This window comes from Platalea leucorodia (genome assembly GCF_965183815.1).
Source record: "Platalea leucorodia genome assembly, chromosome: 8".
NCBI classification, from domain to species: domain Eukaryota; kingdom Metazoa; phylum Chordata; class Aves; order Pelecaniformes; family Threskiornithidae; genus Platalea; species Platalea leucorodia.
In genome coordinates this window covers 7,945,289-7,970,333 of record NC_138830.1, presented here as the reverse complement: position 1 = coordinate 7,970,333, position 25,045 = coordinate 7,945,289, and the positions used below count along the sequence as shown (strand labels likewise).

The following is a 25,045-nucleotide window of genomic DNA, read 5'->3' as shown; positions in this document are numbered from 1 at the left end:
TAGCTGCAGTGGTACTGACGTGGCCGTCGTACACAGCAGGATCAGTCCCTGTGCTGGGACCCCGCTGGTGTGGGGAAGACCTGGGGGAGGTCTGTGCTCCTCTGAGCCTCGGCGAGGGAGCTTGGGAAGCCCTGGCAGGGGATGAGCCATCCCAGCAGCTTTTCTTGCTGTAAAAATTGAATCCCAGTATGGGGAACTGGGGCCTGCCAGAGCCAAAAAAGATGAACACAACCTAAGAGGGGATTAGTTTTGAGACGCTGCCGTTATCCCTCTCCTCCACCTCTGTTACCTCCTCTGCCAGCAGAAGAGCTTTAATGAGAGCGTAATCACTCAGACTCTTGCTGCCTCGTGTGATTTCCCTCCCCCCTTATCACCCCTCTAAATTAAGCAAAGGATTAATTTGCTAAATTTAAATAGTTAAACCTGCAAATCCAAATGGCAACATACAACAACAAATTCCTGCCAAGGTTTTGCTTGCAGCCACGTAAGCTGCTCCGTGCCAGGCCCTCCAGCTGCCCCGAGGGAGGCTGCAGCTGCCTGGGGAGGGATGCAACAGGCAAGATCCCGTGTCTGCGCCCCACTGGGCTGCAGGTGAGTGCCCCACCCTCTTAATTTTTAAATGCAATGGCGTTATTTTGCACTTTTCAGTGTGCGTTTGGTTTGTTGCTGGAGCCTCAGTTGCAGGGATGCGCAGGGCTGACTGGGAAACGTGGAGCAATGCAGCATCCTTGTGCTTCTAACTCCCGGAGCAAAACCATCGGGGTTGTGGCATGTGATAGGGCTAACCTGAGCGTGCATGGACTGCAGGATGTTATTTGTGATTTTTAGAGAGGAGATGACCTTTTCTCTATGAATAAGCAGTAGTAAATCAGAAAAGGTTTGAAATACCAGATGCAATGTGATTTATATTGAGTGCAGTGAGTCAGCAGCACGCAAGGGCATTTGGCTGCTTGAGCTTTTAAAAGTTTGTGAAGGTGCTGAGGAGCACACTGCACAGGGCTGGAGCCGGAGCTGCAGCGGTAGTCTGGATGTGCACCTGCTCTTCTGAAATATTTATCCCTCTGAAGGGATCACAGAAGTTGTGTTCTGATCTGCAGACCAATTTCAAGCATTTTTATCAGGAGGCTCTTCCCCTGCTACTCTCAAGCCAAAGAAATCTCATTTTCTTCCTTTTCTGGTTTTATTTACTGGATGGGGATGTAAGCTGCCTGCCCCAGGGGTCACACAGCACTTAAACAGGGCTCAAATGCTCCCTGAAAACAAAGCACTGAGCAAAATCCCATCCCAGCAGCTGGGGGGAGAGAGTGCTGCTGCCTCTTCTTCACCTGGGCCAAGGCATTGCAAGAAGCCCCGGTTAGGTACGATCATGGCTGCTCCCAGAGCAGCAGAAATCCCATGAGGTGGGGAAATCTTACAGGTGAGACCTTGTGGTCAGCATAAGAAAAGTTAGGGCAGGTAAAAAATAAACCAAAGCGTCAGTGCCCGGCTGAATGGGTGAGCAGGAGACGGCAGAGATGCGGGTACAGCCTGTGGCACGCGGCACCAAGGACAGCCGATGGAGGGAATAGCACCTCTTGCACGGGTATATTTATAGGTGCATTATAGTCACTGCTTCTGTATGAGTGATACGTTCCTTTTCCCAGGAGCATTTGAGCTTAAATTTGACCTTTTTTCATTCCCCTGCCTACACTGATGTCTGCAGAAATTATTTTAGAGGCACCAATATGCCAGCTCAGTTGTATCTGGGACTCCGAGCATCACCTGGGAAAATAGCTAAATAACACCAGCTGCAGCTGAACACGACAAGGAGAGTACTCCAACGTCCCCGGGTTGTGGCTCCATCCTCCCGCAGTCGTCCCCGGCCCCTCCGGTAGCTGACGGTGGGACCTTGGCACAGCTTCTCCTGCTCTCTCCCACGCCCTGCAAGACGTGTGTGGGAGGCTGGCACGGCTCGGCACGGCTCAGGCAGGCAGCAGGCCAGGGCTGCCTTGCACAGGAGTTTGTTAAATCTCTCCAATAGAGCCTAGAAAGCGTGAGCAGTACCTCCCAGCGCTAGCTGGGGGCTAGGCTGGCTGCGGGGGATTAATCAAGCAAAGGGTACTAATAGGAAACAGCGACAGATGTCAAGCGTGTGGAGCTCCTATATATAATTTGGCCTTAAAACACAAATTCATGAGTTCCTGTTTGCTTTCGTAATGTTGGAAGGTGTCTGTCACCATGGTATCTGTGTGCTGCAGGCAGGACAGAATCAGGCTCTCCTCCACACCAAAAAAAGCAGGGTTTTTTTCCCTTGGAAATGGTGTAATGCCCATCCTGAGCTGTGGGGAGAAGCTGGGGGGAGTGCATGGGATGGTGCTGCCAAGGGACACCCCAGATGGAGGCAGCTTGTGGGTTCTCCTCCTTCCTCCCTCCTCCTCCCAGATGGTGCCGGAGCGGGGCCATGGCATGCTGGGGACAGCTGTGGTTCCTGGGACGGGGAATATTTACCAGGGCGGATATTTTAAAGATGCCTCAGAATTAAGGCGGTGATGTGAATGAAGCCAGGGACCCTTATGGTTCCTGCAGGCTTAGGAAGAAGAAACCACAGCTATTGCACTTGGCTTATGCTTTATGCAAAAGCTGGCAGATGGATTATTTGTAATAAAAAATTAGAATACCTCCACAGCGAGTTCAGCAAGGATGGACCCATGAAATGTGTGGAAGAAAACTTTTATAGAAGAGGAGGAATGGGTAAAAAAAAGGTCCTGGATAAAAAATGGGGCCAGTGAATATATTGTCCATCCAACTTTTGGAAGCCCACGCTCCCTTGTGTGTGTGTTGGGGTCCAACACAGACTCCAGGCAAATGCTGACAGCCTTTCTCCTGCCCACAGGACAACAAAAACCAGAAATACTTACAGAAGGCTTGTACCAGGAAAAGGAAATGTGCATTGATCTCAGTGCAGTCCTTTTCCTTTTTAGGGGTGGTGGGAAGCACAAATCCTTTGTGTTTTGGAGGAAAGTGCGCATTCCTGTACTATCTCGGGGCAGGTAGGTCAGCACCATTTCCCTGGCAAGTCCCCACCTGCATAATGATAGGGGTCAACCCTGCGTGGAATTCAGTTAAAGAGTAATCCCCTCAGGAACCCCAGCCAGACTTTTAAGGTAAATGCACAGTTTCCTTGGACCAATTATAGGTCTAATCTGGGGTTCTTGGTGGGTTCCAGGTTGCATAGGTAAGAGCAGCAAACCCGTTTGCTATGAGGAACACAGTCCAGTTTCAACTGAAAGTACCCATAACACGCAGTTTTGTCCTCTTCCCTTAAAACTCAGCCCAAACTGAACTAGCCCACGTGGAGATCCTCCGGTTGGGGCTCCTCTAGGAGAAAGCACTTTGGAGCGACTCAATCAACGAGCCTGGCAAGAAAGACAGACTTTCAAAGCTGGGAAAAATCCAGACTTTTTAAAAAATCACAATCCAAAAGCATTTGGTTAAAAAATATCAGATCAAATGTCAGCGTTAAGCTACTGACTATGCTTAAAGCCACCACTAGCTGCTGCCTTGAGTAATCATCCGAGGACTGACTGATGTCAGGAACTCAACAGTCTTCGGGGGCAGATGGTCAACGTGGACTTGTACTCATCTCTCAACACCTGCATCGGTCAGCATGTCCTGTGCGGGGCTGTCTTAGGTTTGGGAGCTCAGGGTGGAGATGAGGGTGCTGAATGGTAGATGAGATGAAGACCCAGCTGGCAGAGATGTTCTTGTACTTATGTATTTGGATGATGCCTGTGAAGGCCAGGAGAAGGAGGCAGCTTAAAGGTGGTTGTGACTTCCCTGCTTCCCTGTCTTCCTCCTTCCCCAACCCAAAAGCTTTGGCAATTTCACACGAAAGAGAGCAAGCATGTGAAACCCATTTTAGAATGGAGTTAGAGTAGTACCAAAATGGTAAAAGGAAATAAATTTAATAGCTTATGATAATAAGCAAACTGGCTTTTAAAACAGCCCTGCATTCATCCAATGAAAGTAGTATCTTATTTTTATGATATATTTCTATTTCAGAATAAACTCAACATGCCTTGTTTGTATTAAAACCTCCTTTGCACTGAATAAAATAACTGTAAAGCACATTCTTTCATCTACGAGGGCTTGTGTTCACACTCTTCACCCTTTAAAATTCATATGAATTTCAAGTTTTTCATTGCGTTGGAGAAGCAACCTATTTGATGTAGGCTTGTAAAAGAAAGAAATTACATATGTGTTTTGAATAACAATATCTGCTTTCTTGTGAAGGGTCGAGTGGAAATACACCCTCCATATATAATTAGAAATGTAGAGGGCTTACTACAAGATTAAAAACGATTACATCTGTCTGCAATGAAAAAAAGAGTAAAAAAAAAAAAGAGAAACCTAGAAAATCATCAAACACATGTATTCTTGTTAACCTCATGAGAGAATGCCATCGTTTGAAGACAGGGCGGCAGGCAGGCGTTTGCAAGGTTTGGCAGTATGGAAAAACAGTGCTGGGGAGTCAACTGAGTCAGCTATGTTCCGTTGAATGATGGTCGCAGTGGCTGAAATGGCCTTATTCCACCTGGAACAGGCAAATCTGCAATGGGAGGTGGCCGCCACCCACATCGTGCCCCTCTGGGCATCACAGACCGGCACTGCACTGGGAAATTCAATGTGGTATGCGGGAGGGGAGCTCCCTCATCTTCCACAAGATGTTATCAATGCACTCATCGCATCGAAGAAAAGAAATCTTCCTAATCAATCAGGCACACCGTGAGATCCTATAAATAAAGCTTTCCACAGCCTGTGACTGCCAGACTGGAACCAATCAGGCAGCTCCTCCGCTCTGCTCAGCAGATATTTGCTTCTTAGGGTTGTGGCGATATTAAAATAGACTCAAATAAAGAATTATGCCCTGCGAAGTATGTTAAATGCCATCCCCCTCCTAACCTTACAGGTGTGCAACTGGTAAAAACTTTTGCCAACATAATCCATTTCCAGGACCGAGGCTTAACTCTTGCTCCCTCCTGTTATTTGCTGGAATTATTTTTAAAACTGCATTTTGCACAGTTACTGATTTTATGAGTCCCAGCCACAAGTGCCGGCAGCCTGGGAGGCAAGCAGGGACCGAGCGGGGAGGAGGGATGCAGCCTCGAACACGGCTGCTCTTGGTTAACATGAGAGTAACTTGGGTTCATCTGTGCTGGTAACCTGGAGAGCACCTGGTAGAGGAGGTTAATATCATCTTGGCCAAAGAAGCCATATTACTATTTGCCGTGTATCATAGTCCCATTTTATCCCTCCCAAGCTGTGGCTAGGAGCCAGGGTCTCCCACCCCATGGGGCACGCTTAGATGGGAGAAAAATGGGTGTCCCCATGACACCTAAAACATTTCAGCCCAAGTCTGTGCCCTGGCTCCCGACAGGTTACGCCGATCTCTTTTCCGTCTGCCTCGTGATGTCGGGTTTTCGGTACCCAGCATGAGTTCCTGGGACCGAAACCATGACCCTCCGTGGCACTCAGTCACTGCTGCCAAAGAGATGAATGTTGAATAAGACTTGCAAGTCGGCAGAGTAGGCACGGCCTCCCCCTGCTCCTCCGGTGCAGGTCTGTCATCTCCTCAGGAAGAACAGCTGCATAGCAACGAGTTCAAAAGTCACGGGAGTTAAATGGGAGCAGATGTTTCCCTCCTTCCCCTCCTCCCTTTACCCTGTTTGGAAGAACTGATAAACCCAGGCCAGACTGCCTGCGTGCAGGCAGGCACCGGCAGCGCCGGAGCAGAGAACCACGGAGGACAGATCCCCCCAGCGCTGCCACGCCAGCCACGTACGCACTCCGGCGTGCATTGGTGCTTGGCATCACCCTCTCCGTCCTACGCAACGGGACAGTTTTAAACCCCATGCGGCCTCAAGGATGTGTTTCTTACAGGGCTTTCCCTATTTCTGCCAAAAAATAAACTCTCAATCCAATTAAATGTTTGAATTTAATTATAATTAAGACCAGTTGCTGGCTCCCCCTCTGCCAGGCCCCAGGGCTATAAGAAGTTTACCATCCCCTATGTTCTCCCCCACTGTACCTGCTGGGTTGGGTCTGTGGGTGCCTACCACCCGAGGCTCAGAGGCCAGCTGGGTGCTGCAGTCTCCCAAACACCACGTTGAAGGCGCTCTTCTGTTTGATTGATTAATGCTCTCCACTTCGGCCATGCAACATTAAAAGGTCTTCGTTAAATGAATTTTGGAGTGGGAACATTTGCATGTTAAACTTGGCTTCAGTGACCCAGAATATTTAAACTAGATTACGATTTTTTAGCGGTTATTTATAGGCTACTCTTCACTAGCTACTTTATATTACTGTAAAAAAAAGGAAAGAAACAGAGAGCGTGAGAAGCGCTGATCTGTAACGTGCGCCTGTGTGCGTCCCTCCAGGTGCGCGGCGGAGGGTGCCGCTCGCGTTGTAATTAACAACTAAGCCTCCCCGCAAACCCGGGCATCCTAAGCCTGACGCAGAAGTGACGGCAAAAGGTGCCACATGCCGCCCCCTTCCCCAAACGATTATTTTTTGCCCGGAAGCGCTGTATTGGTACGGCAAAACAGCGCTTCCCACAGCTCCTGAAAGCCGGCGGCCTGGCCCTGCCCCGCAGCCAGCGCTGCCTGCAGGCGGAGGGGCCGGACGCCACCGCGGCGGCTCCCCGGGCCCGGCTCCGGCTCCGGCCCCGGCCCCGGCGGCGGCGGGGAGCGCCGCCCCTGCTCCTCCGCCCCCGCTGCTCCCGGCTCCGCCCGCGGGGGGCGCTGCGAGCGCGGGGCCGCCGCTTCCCGCCCGCCCGCCCGGGGCCGCCCCGCGGCGGCAGCGGCTCCGGTGCGCGGGGGCGGCCCCGGCGAGGCGGGCGGCCCGCCCCGGGCCGGCGGTTCCCGTGCCCGGCGGGCAGGGCCGGTCCCGGTTTGTCTGACGCCGCGCCTCTCGCTTCTCTCCGGCAGGACTCCCGGGAGGATGGGATGGATTTAGGGAGCGACGCCGGCAGCAGCCGCTCCAGCTCGGAGTCCAACTCCAGCAAAGCCACGCCGTGCTCGGAGGGCAAGTCCTCGCCGTCCCCCAGCAGCCTGGACCTGGCGGCGCTGGAGGACTCGGAGGAGGAGGAGGAGGAGGACGGGGGCTACCTGCCCTCCCCGCCGGCGCGCCGGGAGCCGCCGCGCTGCCCCGCCGGCGATGCCCGCTGCCGCGCCGCGCCCGCCCGCCGGAGCGGCTCGCCCGCCGCCGCCGCGCCCCGCCGCCCCGCCGCCGCCCGCCCGCGGCCGCACCAGCGCCCGCCGCCGCTGCCCCCGCAGGAGCGGCGGCGCGGCGGGGCGGCGGGGCCGGGCGGGCGGCGGGCGCGGCGGGGCGGCGGGGCGCAGCCCCCGCGAGAGCCGCAGCCGCCGGCCATGGACTGGGCGGCCCTGGAGAGGCACCTGGCGGGGCTGCAGTGCCGGGAGCAGGAGCGCGGCCAGCGGGCCAACCCCGCCTCGGTGAGTCGGGCCGGGCGGGCGGAGGAGCGGGCGGGCGGCGGGCGCGGCTCGCCCCGGGGCGGTGACTCGCTGCCCGGCCGCGACCCTGGGGGGCTCCGCCGGGGGAGCCGGGCTTGGCGGGGAGCGGGGGGGACCGGGCTGGGGGCTGCCCTCCCCCGGGGCCGGCAGGCGGTGGCGCTGGGGCGGCGTGGGGTCGCGCTTGGGGGGGGGTCAGTGCCCCCCGCCCCGCTGCGGCCGTGCCCCCTGGGAAGCGGGAGGCCGGAGGCGGAGGTAACTTTCCCGGAGCATCTTCGGGCGGCTGTCCCGCTGCCGGTCCGGCGGCCCCGGGGATGGGGCAGCGGCTGGTGCCGGCGCCCGGCGGGAGCGAGGTGCCTCCGCCAGCGCTGGGCCGTCCTCGGAGGCGGTGTTCCCGTGGAGAGGCTGGGGAATAGCAGCCGTTCCGCTGGCTGGGGGCAGCGGCGGGCTGGTGGTGTGTGTTCTCCCTTCGTAAGGGATGGTGAGAACCTGGTGTCAGCCAAGATGAAGCCCTCAAACGTGTTTTTTCAGAAAACCCGGTAAATCGTTATGTGCTCGCACTATTTACAGAGTGTTTTAGAAATTGTATGTAACTTCTGAGATGCAAGCCGCAGCGACGGCTAGATGAACAAGCACTGCACGCACGCCTGTGACACCGCGCCGGTTGAGACTCTTCCATAATGTATGAATTAAAAGGAATCTGCAAAATCTCCTGAAACCGCTGCAGGAGCCCTCGGATGTGATGACACACACGATGAGAGATGTGTGCCTCACCACCCACACCCTACAGCCTCGCCGCTGGCATGCTTGATTTATTTTTTTATTTTTTAATTTTTTTTTTTCTAAGGCATGCCATCCCCTTCCTTCCTGTGAAGTCATCTGGCTCGGGGAGGTGGGGATTTCCCCCTAAATCCTTGAATTACAACTAATTGGTGAGAAATCTTGGTGGGTGCTGGATGTGATAAATAAGCCGATAGAGGAGTGGGACAGCTGCAGTGCAGGACACTTTTTTCCAAAGCCTGAACATTGTAGCCTCAGTGCCCTGAGGAACTGACAGGTAACATCCTTAATTACAGTCATTTGTGCAGAAACTCAGCTTAAAAAAAACCAAACAAACTCATTTTTGTGGTTTGGGAGCTTATTTCTGCAGCGTTATCTGATAAACTCCTGCTGCCTCGAGCTGCTGGCAGCATTGACAGTGCTGGAAACTCTTTGCCTCTGGGTATGTGCTTAACCAGGTGAGGTGTCACCTGAGGAATTTTGCCTGTTCACCTCTGTAAGGATTTTCCTCCTCCATCCTTCCGCTCCCTCCTGCGGGCACAAAGGCACTAGAAGGCGTTCACGGCTGCCTCACGCCCTGACTTGTCCTGCCCGAAAGTCGGGGTTTGCCGGTTGTGCCGTGCAGCCCGAGCGCTCCTCAGCATTGCATGGAGCTGGGCCGAACCATGATGGGTGCCTGGCTTTTGGCTTCAAGGAGCCCAGCGCCTTGAGAGCATCTCCCGTGGGTAGGGCTGAGCTGCCAGTCCTCTTACACTCACAAGCAACTGGAGTTTCCCGCTGTGCAGACACGGGTTTTTCACTGTCTGTGGCCCCGGAGACACTTTCCTCAACCCTCCACCCAACCAGTGGTCTGGAGGCACCTGAACAAGGCAGCTGTTGGTTTGCTTTCCCAGCCTTGTCTTCACTCTGTGATGGCAGACATCTTTCCCTGGCGCACAGGGAGGAGGAGGAGGTATTCCATTTCCCACCTGGGGTGAAGGGAAGGAGCTCTTGGCTCTGGGACCCTGCTGGGAAGAGGCATTTCACCTCCTGGCCAGCTTGGAGGAGGTGTGTGATGCTCCCCGTGGTACCGCTGTCCCCTCCAGCACAGTTTGGGCTGCGTCTGTAGCACCCAGACCTATGCCCCGTGAGCTGCAGGGACTCAGTACCTTCAAGGCTCACTAAAATCAGATTGAAGAGAAAAAAATATCTCTCTCTATTTTTTTTTTCTCTTTTTATTTTTTTTCTTCTGCCCCTGACATTTTCCTGTGGTTCAGTATCTTGCTGTTTATAACAAAACCTTGCCTTGCCCTGCTGGAAGCCCGAGTGTTTGTAAACATGAAAATCATGAAGTGAAACCAGCCAGGAAGCAACTACAGAGGCGATGGACTAGCTTGCTCCAGCTGCTAGCAGGATATATTAGGAAAAGGGAATTTCAGCATTAAAGGCCTTGGCTAATGTGATCTAAAATGATCTTGTCACCAGGGATGTGGTGTGAAAGTAGCTGTTGCTTTGAGTGGAGGTGTTTCTTGGGCTGGTTTATGTTATCGGGAATCCAGCATAGATGTTCTATTAAGGAGAATAAAATCCTGAGCAGCTCCTATGAAATCAGAGGAACAGAGAGTTCCTTCTGCTGTCGGTACCTATATTTAACTGCTTTTTATCGTGCTCCAAGAGAAGGCAGGGCAGAGGCCACTGCACTGGGATAGCAGTGACCCGTCACGGCTCCGTCTGGCCTCAGCTTCGCTGCCTGGCTGGTGCTGCGCTCTGCACCATTGGGTCAGACGTGGTACTGGGAGAGGAACCCTACCCGCTCCGTCCCTGCCTCCTGTCCCTGGCTGGCAGTGGCCAAAGTTGGTTTCGGGAGTTTCTGGTGATCCGCAAGCCTGCAGTGACCTGTGCTGAATCCTTGCTGAGGGATGTTGGTCGGGCTGGAGTCACAGGAGAAGGAAATTTGGACTTCTAAGGAAATGCTAACATGGTTTTAGGAGGTTTTCTAGGCAAGGAAGATCTGGGCTGAAATGTGAGGAGGGCTGCAGCTGGACTAAATAAAGCGTTTAAGCTGAAGAGGGACCTTCAGTCACATCTGTATGTGCAGAGATCTGGCCCAAGTCGCTGGGAAGGTCAGAGAAAGTGAATATTAATTACATGGGAATGGCTGCTGTTTAGCTTCCAGATGCAATTACACAACACAAATGAGACGTGAGGGCCAAGGCTGGTTCCTCGGGTCACAGACAGGGTAATGGGGGCTGAGAAGCTCCCACCAGGAGCGTTCGGGAAGAAGCTGGCGACTTCTGCTTGGTGTCGGCAGCCTCGTTAAATGATGCTGGTGAGAGAACTACAGGAGCAGCTGGGTTGGATGGTGCTGAGCTGTGGGTCTGTCTGTCCAGGCCATGCCATGTCCATGGGCAGGTTGTTGTCAAGATGTGGGCTTGCTGTAATGCCACCCAGGTCCCTAACGCCGCATCGGTCTGGTGGCTCCGGGAGGGTTCACGTGGGTCAGGTACCTATGGGAAGATGATGTCTAGAAATGGAGGATGTTTCCTTCTTTCTCCCCAGATGAGGGTGAGATGACTGTTTCTGGAGCCACAGTTGGGCAGACAAGCTGCCTGCAAGCCCGCTCCGACACGTGCCAGCCCAATGGGTTGCGTTAGATGGCTCTTGAGTCTGCTGGACATCTACCTAAGAGAAGAAATGACGTCTTTTCTGAAGGCAGTTCATGCTTAGAAGGTTCGGCAAAAAGATGCTGGGACCAATCGCATCACCCAGCTGCGCGAAACCTGCCACCCCCGTTTTTTTCCCTTTGCTCAACTCCTGGCTGTATCTGAAGCGGTAACAAATGTGCCGTGAGATGATTTATGGCGCTTAGGAGCTGTTGAGGTGCTTGGGAAGCAACGGCGGTCTGCTTGCCGTTTCACTAATGGCTCTAATAAAATCCAAATCAGCATTAATGGTTTTAATATTCTTTCCATTGCATCTCCGAGGATGGTAATTACAATCAATAGGATGTATTTGCTGAAAATAATATCTGCAAATTCCATATTCAATTAAAAAAACACTTGCAGCAGAGGAAGTGGCTCAGCCAGCCGACTCTACCCCCATAAAGAGGCTTGGGTGCTTGTGACAGTCTGTAGATGGATGGCACTACCGAATGAATTTTGCTGTCCACAAAGTAGGCTTATTGCAGGCAGTGGCGATAAAAGCTCATCCCTGCAGCCTCCAGGACTTCTGCAGAAGCCTCCCGTAGGGGTAAGAGTGTGCTGGAGTCTGTATTTTCGCTTTTCGTCACTAAAATATTCCTACATGTGCTGTCAAGACAGATAGATGTCCATTACCCAGTACCTTTGGCAGTACATATAACAGATCGCACAGCAGCACCGTCTGCCCAGACACATAACTTACCCTCAGGCGTGTGGGCTCGTGCATTTACAGTGGGTTAGGAAGTTAAATTTGTTTCCTTCCGACTCGTTTGGTCCTCAAGGCTGCCTTGAGTTAGTGGAGGTGGGCACGGTGCTCCTGCTTCGCTCAGAGCTGTGTTTGATCAGTGGCTGGCTGCCCACGGAGGTCTGTGGTCCGCTTTGGGGGGGACCCTGAAAGGCAGCGAAGAAGAGCCAGAGCTGTTGGTGGCAGTCTTAAATTCACTGTCTGTAGGTTTGAAAAGGTTTAGGTCTGCGTTTGAAAACAGTTGGAAACCTCTGGAAAAGGCTGTAAGGGCTAACACAGGAGATGCCAAAAGCTAGTAGGATGGAAGTTATCATGGACCATGTAAATACCTGTTTCTTCTGCCTGTGGCTTTATTGGTGTCTCCTCTGATGGCTGCTGAAAATTTGAGGTGAATTCAAGGTATATATTACAGTGCGGGATTAAATCTTTAAATAATTTAATAATTGGCCATGGGCAGGGGTCTGTTTTTGATAGAGCAGTAGGGCAGCTCTGAAGAGAGAGCTGGGTCAAAGCAGCCATCGTGGAAGGAGAAATGCACAGACCACATAGGTGAGAGGGAACAGGGCAGTGGAGCAAGCAATGATGCTTCTGCGCCCGATGGGCGCTTGTTAAAGCCCTACAAGAGTATTGGTGTAGCTGGGCTGTCAGGAACGTGGGCCGGGATCAAGCACAGAGCCTTGGTGTTGCATGTTGCAAAGCTCTGGTCTACCTTGGTGTGTTGTCTCTAGCATTTAGGGAGCAAATATTTGCTTGAAGATTGGCGGTGAGTTTGTTTTCACTTAAAATAAATAATAATTGCTTGATGGAGCTTGCTTGAAGTGTTAGGTTCTCCATCCCTAGATGATGTTCAGTGTTGTCTTGGCTGTGAGTGTTGGGAGTGAGCAGTAACAGCCAGGGGTTTAATGCCCAAAAGCAATTTTCCCCAGACAGGAACTGTCAGTGCATTAACTTCTGACACACTGATTTTCAAAATCAAACTTCTGGATTGCAGGAAATTGCATTTCTGTCATTCCTACAGTGTAGAGGCCAGCGAGACTTTCTCTCTCCACCTGACAGCTGTTTTACCTATTTGCAACTGAAGAAAGTCAAAGTCTGGGCAACTGAAGAAAGTCAAAGTCATGATGACAGAGGTTCTTCAGGGCAGTTCATTTGTTTCAAGACCTAGCTGACATCAAAAACAAACCTTTTAGCTGTGGAAAATACTGTAAAAAAAAAAAAAAAATCAGTCAAACCAGGGGTTTGTGTTTGCTTTGTGCCAGCGTCCCCCCAGCGCCCCGGGGTGTGTGGGACCTGGAGGGATGTATTGCAGTGGGTGACTCATCGCTGCCGTGTTCTGCTGTGGATGAATCAAAGCAGCGCTGTACTTTGGCCACTTTCCACCCAGCTCAAAGGTTAGATGAGGCTGGCGAGATATTGATGATTCTGCCAAAGTGTGCAATGTCATTAAGCTAAGAAAACATCTATAGGTACTCTAAAGTGCTTGTTGCTTGAAGAGCATTGGTAATTACATAGATTGGAAAGATGTATATTTGCTGCTTCTGAAACTGGGCCAGGCAAAATGCCCGCAATTAATAATATTCAGTAAAAACTTTATCTCCATTGCTGCTGCAGAGCCTTTCATTAAAGAAAGTGCTAAATACATGGGGCGACAGCATACAGATTCTTTTTTGATGAATGATTCTCCTTTATCCGAGTATTGCTATTATGTGAATTCCTCTGTGTGATGGACCCCAGCAAGCTGGCAGTGCTTCCCAGTCGAAGGGTAAGTGAACGGTTCGTTTGGGACATGGAAATTGCCAAAAATAGCTGAGAAAGTTGGGTTGTTCTAATGCTAATTGCGTTGCGGGCAACAGTAAATCTCCCTTTAATGTACTCGTATGCGATACTGAAGAGTGCTATTCGTGATAGGCCTATATAAGGCCAACGGGTATATTTTAAAAAGTATTTTTGGTGTTGGGTATCGTAAGCAGTAAATGCTAAGGATTTCCAAAGAGAGAAATGAGCCTTTAGGCAAGTCAAAATTTTGATTGTCTCAGAACATAATTTTATTGGTGTAATCTTGAAGTCGAGGGATTCTGCAGTCTGGAGCCCTGTACCCCTCTCCTGCTGTGCCTTCACTAATACTTTCAAATTCCCACTTAAACCTAAGTGAGTATCTCAGATTGAAATCACAGTGGGCAGCAGGAACACTTATTTGACAGGATAATAATTATGTACTTATACATCTGTTTCTTGCATATTGGGTGTGATAAATGCAAGGGTAGTGGTTTTTAATTCTCAGAATTGACCTGCGCTGTGTAAAACCTGTTATTTTTACTACTGAAGGACAGCAGTTACTGGAGTTGCACTCTGCCTGGCAGTGGAGTAGGATGGGGTGTCTGTAACACCTGGCGCTGTGGAAAATAATGCTGTATGTGGAGAGAGAAATTACAGGCAGAGGGTATTTAAAAACCATATGAAGAGAAACTGCAACTCAAACCACATTGCAGATCTACCGAGGAGCACTCGAAAGCCAGGCTAGCTTCATCCCAGCAGTGATTGCCAGAGCTGCTGCTGACAAAGCCTTTCAGGAACAAGTATTAAACTCACCAAGCCCTCAAACTCTTGCGGGCGCATAGAAAAGGTAATAAAAGAAATGTAGCAAGCAGAAAGCGATAGGGTTGAAGTCTAACCAGGGGGTGATTGCTGGAAGAGCTGGAATGATTTGCTAATGATTTTGCTAAGCAGTGATTTGCTAAGCATGGAGCAGCCCCTCCTGCCCTGCCGGCATCGGCAGGCAGGCAGGGCAAGTGGTCCTGGGTCTGTCAAGGAGAAGTCTCTGCCCTTTTCATGATCCTGCATCTGTAGGGCAGAACAGTCCTTGACTCCAAAGCTAATGGTCCCAGTTGTTGTACAGGGACCTCAGGCATGTCTGCTGAAACTCCTTGTTTATTTTAAATAATACTCCAGATATTCCCAAAACCTTACCGAGTGTGTTTATATGAACAGCAGAATTGGCTTAGCAGTGATACAGACAGCAAGAATTGTTGTGATTTATTTCCTTATTTCTCTCTGCCTGGATTTAAGGCGGTTTTGCATTAACGGGCTGCTGGTTGGAAAATCAAGTGCAACACTTGGTTATTCTTCAAATAATTCTGTAGCATTGAAACTGGAAAGAAAGTCAGAGATGGGTTCTGGCTGCATTCAGGGCACCATTTCTTCTACTCCTAACAGCAAAAAGACCAGTAAAATTAATTTTGGTGGGATAAAGCTGGGTCCCCATCTCCTGCAGAGGCAGGTACGCTTGGAGCGCCTGAGCCAAGCAACACTCCCGGGATAATCTAGTATTGTAAACATCATCTAGAGAGAGGTTTTTTGGGCAAAACTACTGCTTCATGGTGTGCCTCAAATAACTCCTCGATGTTGTTTGTGGAGCATCGATATGAGTTGCTCCAGTGGAGATGCTGCCTGAAGCTTGCGCGTTTGCTGTCTGCACCGCAGCCCAGTCCTCCGCTCCCTGCGTGTTTCTGACGCTGCTGCATCTCCTCCCGTAGGGAAAACGGGCGTCCTGTTCTCCAGCGTAACTTTTGTTATCAGGGGAAGGAGCACCTTGACTTTTGGTGCCTGTAGGACAAGGGTTAGGGTTAGGATTTACTCTCAAAAAAGCCAAAGTGAGCTTCCCTGTGCTGTGTGATCTAGTTTGTAAACGCTTATATGTGAAATAAACCATTTACCAATATTTTGTCTAAGCTGCCTTTGAGAAAGTAAAATAAGCTTTCTGAACTCCAAAACAGTTTGTGTTTGGACACTGTACAACTTCCCCTAGCGAAATAAAACATTTACTTTCTTGTGTCAGGAGACTTCAGTTTGGCAACTTTTAACAAATAAGCTTACACACTTAGCTGTCAAATTACTGTACTTACAGCATGGCCAGGATGCGGTGGTGCAGCCCAAAGGAGGTTTACAGGGAGCACCATTTTGTATTTGGTGAGAAAAATGCACTTTTATGATAACTTTTTGAGGGGAAAACCTGTTGTGAGGGTGTATAAAACTCCCGAGTTAAGTTACAAAAGTTAGGTATAATCACCACAGGAAGGAAATCCGATTTCCCAGTTTCTCCCAATGTTTCAGTATAGGTATTTATTTTCTAAAACAAATAGCTGTTTAAAATAATCACATCATCTGATCAGTTCAGTGTTTTCCAAGGCTGGCCGCCTTGGGCCGTGAGTTACTGTGGCTACAGGCTGCTGCCCCAGAAAGGCATCCCCCAGCCAAGCATCGCAGGTGCAGGGCAGAATAACACTGCTGAGGAGCGGCTGTGAATTCTCCAGCAGCAGGGTTTGCTCTGTTTTGGCTGTTAAATCTGCAAATAATTCCGCTTTTGCATGAGAAGTTTCCGTAGCTATAACTAAAAAGATTTGAAAATGTTTCTTCCAGCTCTCACACTAGCCTGGATCTGCAGTCAGTCCTGCTTCTGTAAGCAAAGCGCTGATGGCTTTGGTGGAAAATGAGTTTCCCTCTTGCAATTATCTGCAGTTGTTGCCTTAGACGTGAGGTGCTACATAATCACTCTTCTCCTCAAGGGTTTCCAGCTTTTTCAAGTACTTGTATCATTTTGGGGCACTTTGTCTTTCCCTGTCGCGCCTGTGGAGTCATTTGCGTCACGGAAGTGGTAGATCTTATTTATTTCACCAATCTGGGTTTCCTGCTCAGTGATCTATAGATCTCCTTTAAATGAGAAAATCGCGCTAAGGCCATTTATTTCAGCTCGTCCGTGCTTTGTTAAAATGAAAGCTGAGCGTTCGGCAGGGCTGGAGGAAATAGCTGCAATTCAGAGGGGCTGGGGAGGAAAGGGAAGTGCCGGGCTGAGATTTAATCCTCTCTCAGCTAGTAGATGGCAACGCTAAAAAAAGAGAACTATATTAAAGTGCTTAATTCTTTATGCATACAAAAGCTGCTAGTATGTAGGGTCCGTAGGGAATTGAAATGCTTTTAGTGAGTTATTAAAAATTTAATCTAAACTTTTTATTTAATGTAATTCCTATATTGAATTTATTAAAGAGGGACTTGGGGAAATATCAGAATTCTGTACCTGAGTCATGTGCGGCCATCCTCTTCTCTGTCTCCTTTGCCTGATAGGAGGTTGATGATAAACTGTTCTTAGTAGTTAAAAAAAATTCATCTGTGAATCATTTTTCCTTACCGAATTCTCTATGCTGTGCATTTGCATTAACGCATAATATCCAATAGCTTAGCATATATCCTGGCACAATCTAGCTGGCCTTTTCTTTCTTCTTCTGCTTTCTCATCTATTATTTCGCGGGTTGAAAATCATAAAGCCAGCTTCTAGCTGTGCCTTGCAAAGATGAAAGAGGCCTTTTCTTAGGAGGAAGACTCCCAGCTTGTTACTTCTGTAGGCTGACCTGGGAGCTGTTGGGAGCAGCAGGGAAAGATCCTGTAGCCTTGAAAAAACATTTCCGGGACCTTTTCCAATTGTCTGATTCTGGGAAGGGCAAAGTAGGTGAAAATCAGGGCATGCACCTGCAAACCAGGCCTCTGTACAGCCTTGTCCCCCTCTTCTTGTGGAAGTCTTTTAAAGTACATCCTCAAATGACCAAAATGGCTAATATTTCCATACCTTAATAATACTTAAATTGCACAAAAAAGTTGCTCAGGAGCTTATCCAGTCCTCCTCCCTGCACAAAGGCTGGATGAACTATATTTGTTTCCCAAGAAATAGCAGTCCAGGCTGTCCTTAAAACTTGTGGATGAGGCTTTCCCACATTTTACAGATAGTACCATCTGTCTGTATATGCCGTATAAATATATATTTTTTGCTTGATGTAAACATGCAAGATGAATTTTTGCGGTGCTGGTCCTGGGCCGTTCCTCATCCCAGCCCTTTGCGTGACTCGGTCCAACACGAAGTGGAAATCTGTGTTATCCCTAGGGAGCTGCGCTGCCGTTTCAGGATGGCTCTGAACTCCTATCCACTCCAGCACTTCATTTGCAGTCCCTCCTACCTTGTTATCTGTACACTTTCATACTAATGAAATTATTTGGATGTGGAATTAGCTGAAGGTTAATATCATTGAAATTGCTGATGCTAATAATAGATGCTGGAGAGCTGCTGCAGCATCCAAAAACTCTTCTGAGGGCTTCAGCGTCTGGGCAGGGCTGAGCCTTTAGGAAGCCACGCACTAACAAGGCTGGAGCTTGCAGCCAGTGTCGTCTGTAGAATATAACACACTGCCTAAGGTATGCCTGTTAATTACTCTTATTTTCATGTTTTGCACTGGACCAAACAAAACTGGAATCCAGGCTGAAGTAGTTTGAGGTCTGGATCTGACCCTGCAGATGTCCCTGTCTTGATCCCCAAGGGACAGCATTTCATCCCAGAGATGAAGCGCCAGCTAGCTTGATGTAGTAACTGTAGGTTTTTTTTGCTTGTTAAAGTAGTGTATTTGGAGGAAAACTAGTAAACATGTAACATAGCGCATGTCTGGTGGAGATATAACAGCTTCTGGTAAAATAAACTTTCCACAGTGAAGGCCACCAGAAATATCCCAGTGCCTTGGACACGCTGCCGCTGTTTCCAGCGTGGCGATGAGTGTTCCTTGGAGTCATACCCAGCTGCGGCAAAGCAAAGCCTTCCTCTGCTCCCCAAAGCAGCGCCCTGAGAGCCAGAGTAATTTATTTTGTAACTTCAAGCTGCAGTTGCTTTGCTGTAGCAGCTAGCATTCTCATCGCCATCTCTTTTTCCTCTCAGGGCTCAGGTATTTGGTATCCCCCATTCCCTTTTTCCCTTGTCCTGTGAAAATCAAGCTGTGCCAGGGGCTTCAGGCCAGACCTAGGCTGTGCTCCCTAGATGAGCTGTCAATGCAAGCTCCAGCACAGCCTGTGCCACGACTTCCCACAGCCCACGCGGGACATGCAGAAACACAGCCCCAAGCAAGGACAAACAAAATGCCAAATAATTGCATTTATTATAAACGGCTCTGCTTTGCTCTCTCTGGGTTGGTGCATCAGTGGCTCTGAGCAAACGGCGACCCGTCAGGTGCCAAAGCCAACTCCTCTGGAGCAGCTGACCACCGCGAAGAGTGAGGACAGACCACACAGCTTTCTCTGACCTCCAGCCGTAGCTCCTTGGGCCAAAAGACATTTTGCCTATGTTTAGTAGAGAACTGATGGAGAGGAGAACCACAGCCAGCCCAGGGGAAGGTGCAGGGGCCTGGGGAGGCCATGCAGGTGTGCAGGCTGCTTTCTGCAGAGATGCTCCTCAACACGGAGGTGCTGGTGAAGGGGTTACCATGATTCCTCGGTTTACAAACTAGGGCTCCTGCCTGGCTGTTCGTCCGTTTTCACGTTAAAATGTTGTTTATTATCCTTCTGCTCTGTGCTTGCAGCTCCTGGCGGAGGTGATGGAGAGAGAAGCTGTGCAGCAGAAAGAAAACACCTTCTCTGAGCATTTTCTTTCTGTAATTTTTTTCCCCAGCTTCTTTCACACTGATAGTTTGGTAAAATCCAAAAATATAAACAGTAATTTCTCTGTAGAGGGAGTCTGAGGCCCAGAAACAGCTCCTGCTTAATGGCACATCAAGAGGTTGTGCCGATACCTGGTTGCTGGGGAATTCCTGAAGTTTTGCAAAAACATCTCTGGGCTTGTTTGCAAAAGGTAGGGCTTAGTCCTAGAGCCACCTCAGCCTATGCTGGTGGTGCAGGGGTGTAATGGTGGGTTTAATGTCCCCGACATTAAATGCAGAAGTCCAATATACCATAAGTGCAGAGGCTGTGGTAGGGCATCGCGTGGGGTGAGTACTCAGATTCCCTCGGCCAGCTGCAAGGGCTGAAATCAGGCCAAGGCAGGGGCTTTATTTGCAGCACTGCTCTCTTTTCCTCGTTATATTTGACTTCTTGTTTGTCTTCACGAGTGTTGAAGTACTAAAGCCTTTTTCACTGCTTAATTATCATTATTCCGTTTAAACTTGAAAATTATATTGGGATAGTGCGCGGAGCCTGAATGCATTGTGTGTGCATTAGTTCTGCTGGAGAAGGGGCTTGGAGAGATGAATGCTGTTTGCGATGAATGCGATGTGTAGAGAAGCTCAGAAGACAGCCCCTATCATGAGAACAAATGGTAATTCTCTGCGTTTTGGCCTCGGGAACAAGGAGCCAGTGTGTGCAAATGCAGCCCCACCATGCAGGGATGACGTGCTGCTCCATGCTCCCGCTTCCAGGTATTTTGAGCACTCCCAAGGATTTTCACATTTGAGGTGCTAGAAAGCTGCAGGCAGTCGCTTTGCTGGGCTGGGGTGTCCAGGCGGGCAAGCCATGCAAAGGTGTGACTTTGGGTGAGGTGGCCCTGGGACGTACCCTCAGCACCCACCAGCCTCCAGCAGAGCCTGGGCAGCGTGGGCACAGGGCCGCTGCTCGTCTGCTGGGCTGAGGGGCTGGACGGTGTCACCTGTATCCCCTTGGCAGGGCAATGGCCCTGCTTCTTTTGGTGCTGGCCGGGTGGAGTATGGCAGAACTGGCGTGATGCTGTAATTACAGTTAGCACCGAGGGAGAAGATGGGGGCAACGAGGCTGGTGTGGCCGAGTGCTGCTGGAGCAGCCTCGGAGGAGGTTCCCACCAGGCTAAGCTGTGTTTGATTATGGTCCCTCCGTTGTTCTGTGCCTTCGACCCAAGCTAAGACGCTGCATATTACACCTTACCCTTTCTGCTCATCCAAATTAATCCCCTAGGAGCAAGCGCTGCCTTTGCTGGGTGCTGCTGCCATCAGTGACTCGATCATCACTCAACTCAAGGGCTTAATTTTGACACAAAGATGGTGTAAAGTAAAAAAAACCTATAATAAACCCTTCACATGCCTGTCTGTCAATATTGGTCCAATTCCAGTAGACACCCTAAATGAATCACCCGTGATCTTCATTCTGTTTAAAGACTTGCAGAAAACAATACACCGTGTTATTAGTAGAAGCTGGAGGCTGCCCGAGCAGCTCTGCTCCGAGGAAAAGAGTGCCTGAGGCAGAACAGGAGAGGGGAAAAATCTGATTGAAGAGACAAGAGTCGTTCTCTTGCTCTTATATGGTGCTGCTCTGCCACCAGGCAGCAGCCCCATGCGGCTCCCTCGCTCCATGACTAATAAGGCTCAGCTGGGATCCACCCTTGCTTATCCTGTTATTTTTAGCTTTTTCCAGCCTCATGCTCAGTGGGCCTGCCCTACCGAGGGGTGTAAGTTCACATCTTATTTTAAATACTGGTTTTGCAGCCTGGCAGTCTCCCGTGGAGGGCTGCCGTGTCAGGAACGGGGAGGCATAGGCTTTCTTATCACTGATGGTATTGTTTTTGGAGCTTGTAAATGACATCCATTGCAAAATGTGCCATGTCCATTAAGTGTAATCAGCTTTCTGACCTACAGGCTGCTGCAACACAAGAGGATTATTTTTTTTTCTTTCTCAAGTGACAGTGGGGTTGGGAGTCAAACTCAGAAAATCATCTTTGCATCCATTTTCTTAAAGGCTGAAAATGTAACACAAACCTAAAGCAAGAGCCAGGCTTTATTCGCATGGGCCTGAGTTTGCTCCCACATGGTAATCGCATCCTTCCAAAAACCCCTGATCTCGACAGTGTAGGGGTCTGAACGTCTCTGAAGGCTTATTGATTTTTGGAGAGTTGTGTGCATAGTATAAGTAGACCCCCCAAAAAGGAGTGTATTTCTGCCAGGCTGTGTCAGTGAGCTTGGAGTTATGGACATCAGACTTCAGAGCTGTGAAAAATCCCCTTCTGTCTATTTTTATCCCAACCATGACTCAGGGAGAGGTATGTCTCCGTACGCTCGTTTTGTTGAGGAAGCATTTAAAGGACACTGCTGTTACCTGTTTGTATTAGTATATTCGTATTTATGGTATTTGGCTCTGTTTGAAAAAGAAACAGTTTCAGAGTGAGTTTGTAGTATGGTTTGTTTACTTCTTCAGCTTGCAAGTCCCTGTTCTGTGATTTTACCATCCATTTTGCAATTAAAATGAGTTGCAAAATAAAGCCAGCCCATAAATAAGCCCTCTCAGCCGTTCCCTGCCGGAAAGCACGAAGGGGATGGAAAGGGATAGACAGGCTCGAGGCAACCAGTGGCGGGATAATCCCGTCCCCATCCACAGGTATTGCCCTCTGACTCCCGTGGGGTCAGTGGCTTAATTATAATTGGTAACTCGGCGCCTAATTTTTGTTATCGGATGAACATCGGTGCAGCCTGTTGGTACGCACCATGCTAAAGGCAAATTAATTGCCCGTATTGAAATGGAAGTTATACTGTTGTCTGCCTGCCTGCATGCCTGGACTGGAGTTTCAGGGACTTTGCCACAATTAAAAGGGCTTAATATTTCATCCAGAGATTGCTTTTGGCCCCAGACCAGTAGCTTAACGGTTGCTAAGTGTTGAGCATGGGACATGGGATTTCTGTAAGTGCTTCCAACTCATCAATGTTTCCATGTAATTCCTGCTGTCCCCAGTCTGAGGAAGCTGAAGGCCACCCTGTCCTTCATCCTTTCAGGGAAAATCTGTCTTTCTTCCCCTTCTCTCTCTTCTCATACCATTTTTCTAGCTCTTCTCTCATCATCTTCAGAAAATGCATCAATTCCTCTCCCTGCCTGCTGTTAAAATGCAAGGGTGTGTAATGGGGGCCCAGGGCAGCTTTATTTTTTTCAAATATATGAAAATGAAAAAAATAAATGGGGGAGGAGGGATAGGAAGGCCTGCCTGCAAGCTGCACACAGCAAGCCTGAATGTGCTGCACAGCAAGGGGAATTTGAAAATGCATAACTGAATAATTAGCTCCATTAAAAACTTCTACCAAACTTGTTATCAAAGAGATCTGACGAAGACATTACTCAGAGCTCACGCATCAGAAGAAATAGCTGTAATGATTTTGAGTTATTCTCTCTCAATATTTATATGGCTGCAGATTTGGGAATCTTTTATGTAAGATCTCAAATGTTTTTGGGTGCCTCCCGCGGGTGCCAGCATCCCCTCACCCAGGCACGGCTCAGAGCAGAAAATGGGCTTTTGAGCCAAGGTCTGGGGGTGCGGGCTTTCAGCGGATCCCCCCTGGATTTCAGCCGGCGGCGTGGCTGTGCCGGGCGCGGATGCCCCGGCTGCTGGTGCCGGGCTGCTCCTGGCAAAGGCGGGAGGATGAGGTCGGGCGCAGCTGGTCCGGGCAGCGCTGGCGGGGGCACGTCTTGGTCCCTCGGCCGGCTGGGGATGCTGCTGGGGGTCAGCTATCCCTGAGGCTGGTTTGCACGTCGGCTGCGGGGAGAGCTGGTGGGCAAGGTTTGATTTTGATTCATTTGAGGCGATGTAAAAGTAATAGGCTGTGACTGAGCAACTCGTGGTTTAAACCAGCTAACCCCAACCCCTCTGCTTTCATTGAACATCGGGTCTCCTGCACAGCACTGTCTGTGAGTTCAGGCCAAAAATGCTGAAAATTGTTTGTAGCTGATGGAATTTGCTACAAATCCTCTCCCAAAAGGGATAGAAATAGCACTGCAGAGCGAGGCAGATTGTAATATTTTAATTTATTGATGCTAATACAAAAACTTACAGGTTAACATCCTGCTGAAAAGCTCATGTTCTCCCTAGCATTTTGCATACCATGAATATTGCATTGCAAAAGAACAGCGTATTCTTAAGAATATAAACAAAATTGCAAGGAGGCAGCCGTAGTTTTTCTGTTGCTGTCTCCCCACGCTCCTTAGGAGCTGGTAGATGAAATGGTTCTCCATTCATTAGCAGTAAATACTTGGTGGGCTATCATACCTGCTCATCATCAGACCGCTTTTAAGTTCTCTATTAAGTACATGTGATCCAGCTTATAAATTGTACACTTAAAAATTAAGCCTGTGCAACTGTATCGGTGAGTCTTTCTAGATGGGTTTCATGGAAAAGTCTGGTTGTTTACCATATGTTTTGTCACTTTTATATCACCAGAAAGTTATACATACTTGGGTGACTTAAATTATTGACTCCAATTCCCTGTAAAGCGTTTGACATCCTGTGCATCAGAGGTATCAGAATGTGAAATTACTGTAACCTTCTGTTCCATGTTTTGAGGGAAGAGAAAATCACGGTTTGATTATGTAAGGGCAAGGATGCAGTCTGTGGGACGGGTAGAAAATTGACATTTTTGGATGAGTCTCTTAGCACTAAAAATGGAGCATGAGACTGTTAAAAGTGCAAGATGTGCACTTCTGCATCAAAATAAAAATGCAACAGGTACCCTTCCTGGTGCTCCTTAATTCCCTGGTCACATAGGAATTCCAAAATAATAGTTACTCACCGTAGAGTGGGGTTTTTCCACTGCATTTCCCTGGTAACATCATATTTGGTCCTCAGAGGAACAAGAAGAGTTTTATTTTAATGTTTCAGCACACAAGTTTTTATCCTAAAAATGTATCAGTTGGTACCCCCATGCTTCAGGAGGGGTTTGTAAAGCTGCTGCTTGTAAAGGTGTCCAGAAGCTTCCGTGGGAGTAAAAGGGGCAAGGAAGATGGAAGGGCACTGTTTGGATTCTTAAACCGTCGGAGGTTTATCCCCTCGTAGAGAAGAGTTACACATCCAAAATGATGGAAAACACCACAGCATCATCCGCCTTGAATAAAAAAGTAATAGTCTAAAGCATCACATATGTATGTAATCCAAACAAATATTCCCCTTTCCAAGCAGATGTCTAGTATTAACTGATTAAAAAGTAATCTTTTTCTTTTTTTTTCTTGCTAGGTTTAAACCCTGGAAAAGCTTTAGCTTGGCTTAAAGAGGAGCTAAATCCATCACTCCTAGTAAATCATCAGGAAATAAAGCTGAAATCCCATGATGCCGTATATAATTCCCGGTTCCCTGCAAGCTTGCTGTGCTTGGGCCAGCCCATGGGCTCGGGGTCAGCGGGAGCGTCCCAGAGAGGCCGGTGGGGCTCGCTCGGGGTGGGCTCCCTGCCTCTCCCTCCGCTGTGTCCCAGTGATGTGGTGTTCATCCCCTGCCTCATTTTTACCACGTACCTGGTACGTGATCCAGCTACCTATTTTATTTTGAGATTTGAAGAAAAAAACATATTAATTTAGGCTAGCTTTTTCTATCAGCCAGATGGGTTGGCCAGTACCAACCTGCGAAATAAACTTTCCCAGCTCAACCTGATATGGCCCCTCAGGGAATGACTGTGGGCAGGAAAATGTCTCTGGTGTTTTATTTGGAGTTAAGGAAACCCATCACTAGCCTGCCTTGTTGAATGAACAAACTCTGCTTCTACCCTTTGCTTTCCCCTTACGTAGTTTTTGGGCTGAAGGGCTGTGTGAGTCCTTGCAGCTGGTGG

The 25,045-nt window shown here is 49.3% G+C and overlaps 1 protein-coding gene across 1 annotated transcript in view; it reads left to right on the top strand.

The window, feature by feature from the left end:
- Window positions 1–6,977: 6,977 nt before the first annotated feature.
- The window catches only part of LOC309593950 (schwannomin-interacting protein 1), a 43,502-nt gene continuing 25,434 nt past the window's right edge, over window positions 6,978–25,045 (top strand). The window contains exon 1 of the mRNA XM_082319141.1: window positions 6,978–7,490. Within this exon, the coding sequence (XP_082175267.1) occupies window positions 6,984–7,490 (507 nt within the window). The 5' untranslated portion in view covers window positions 6,978–6,983. The remainder of the gene's footprint in view (window positions 7,491–25,045) is intronic.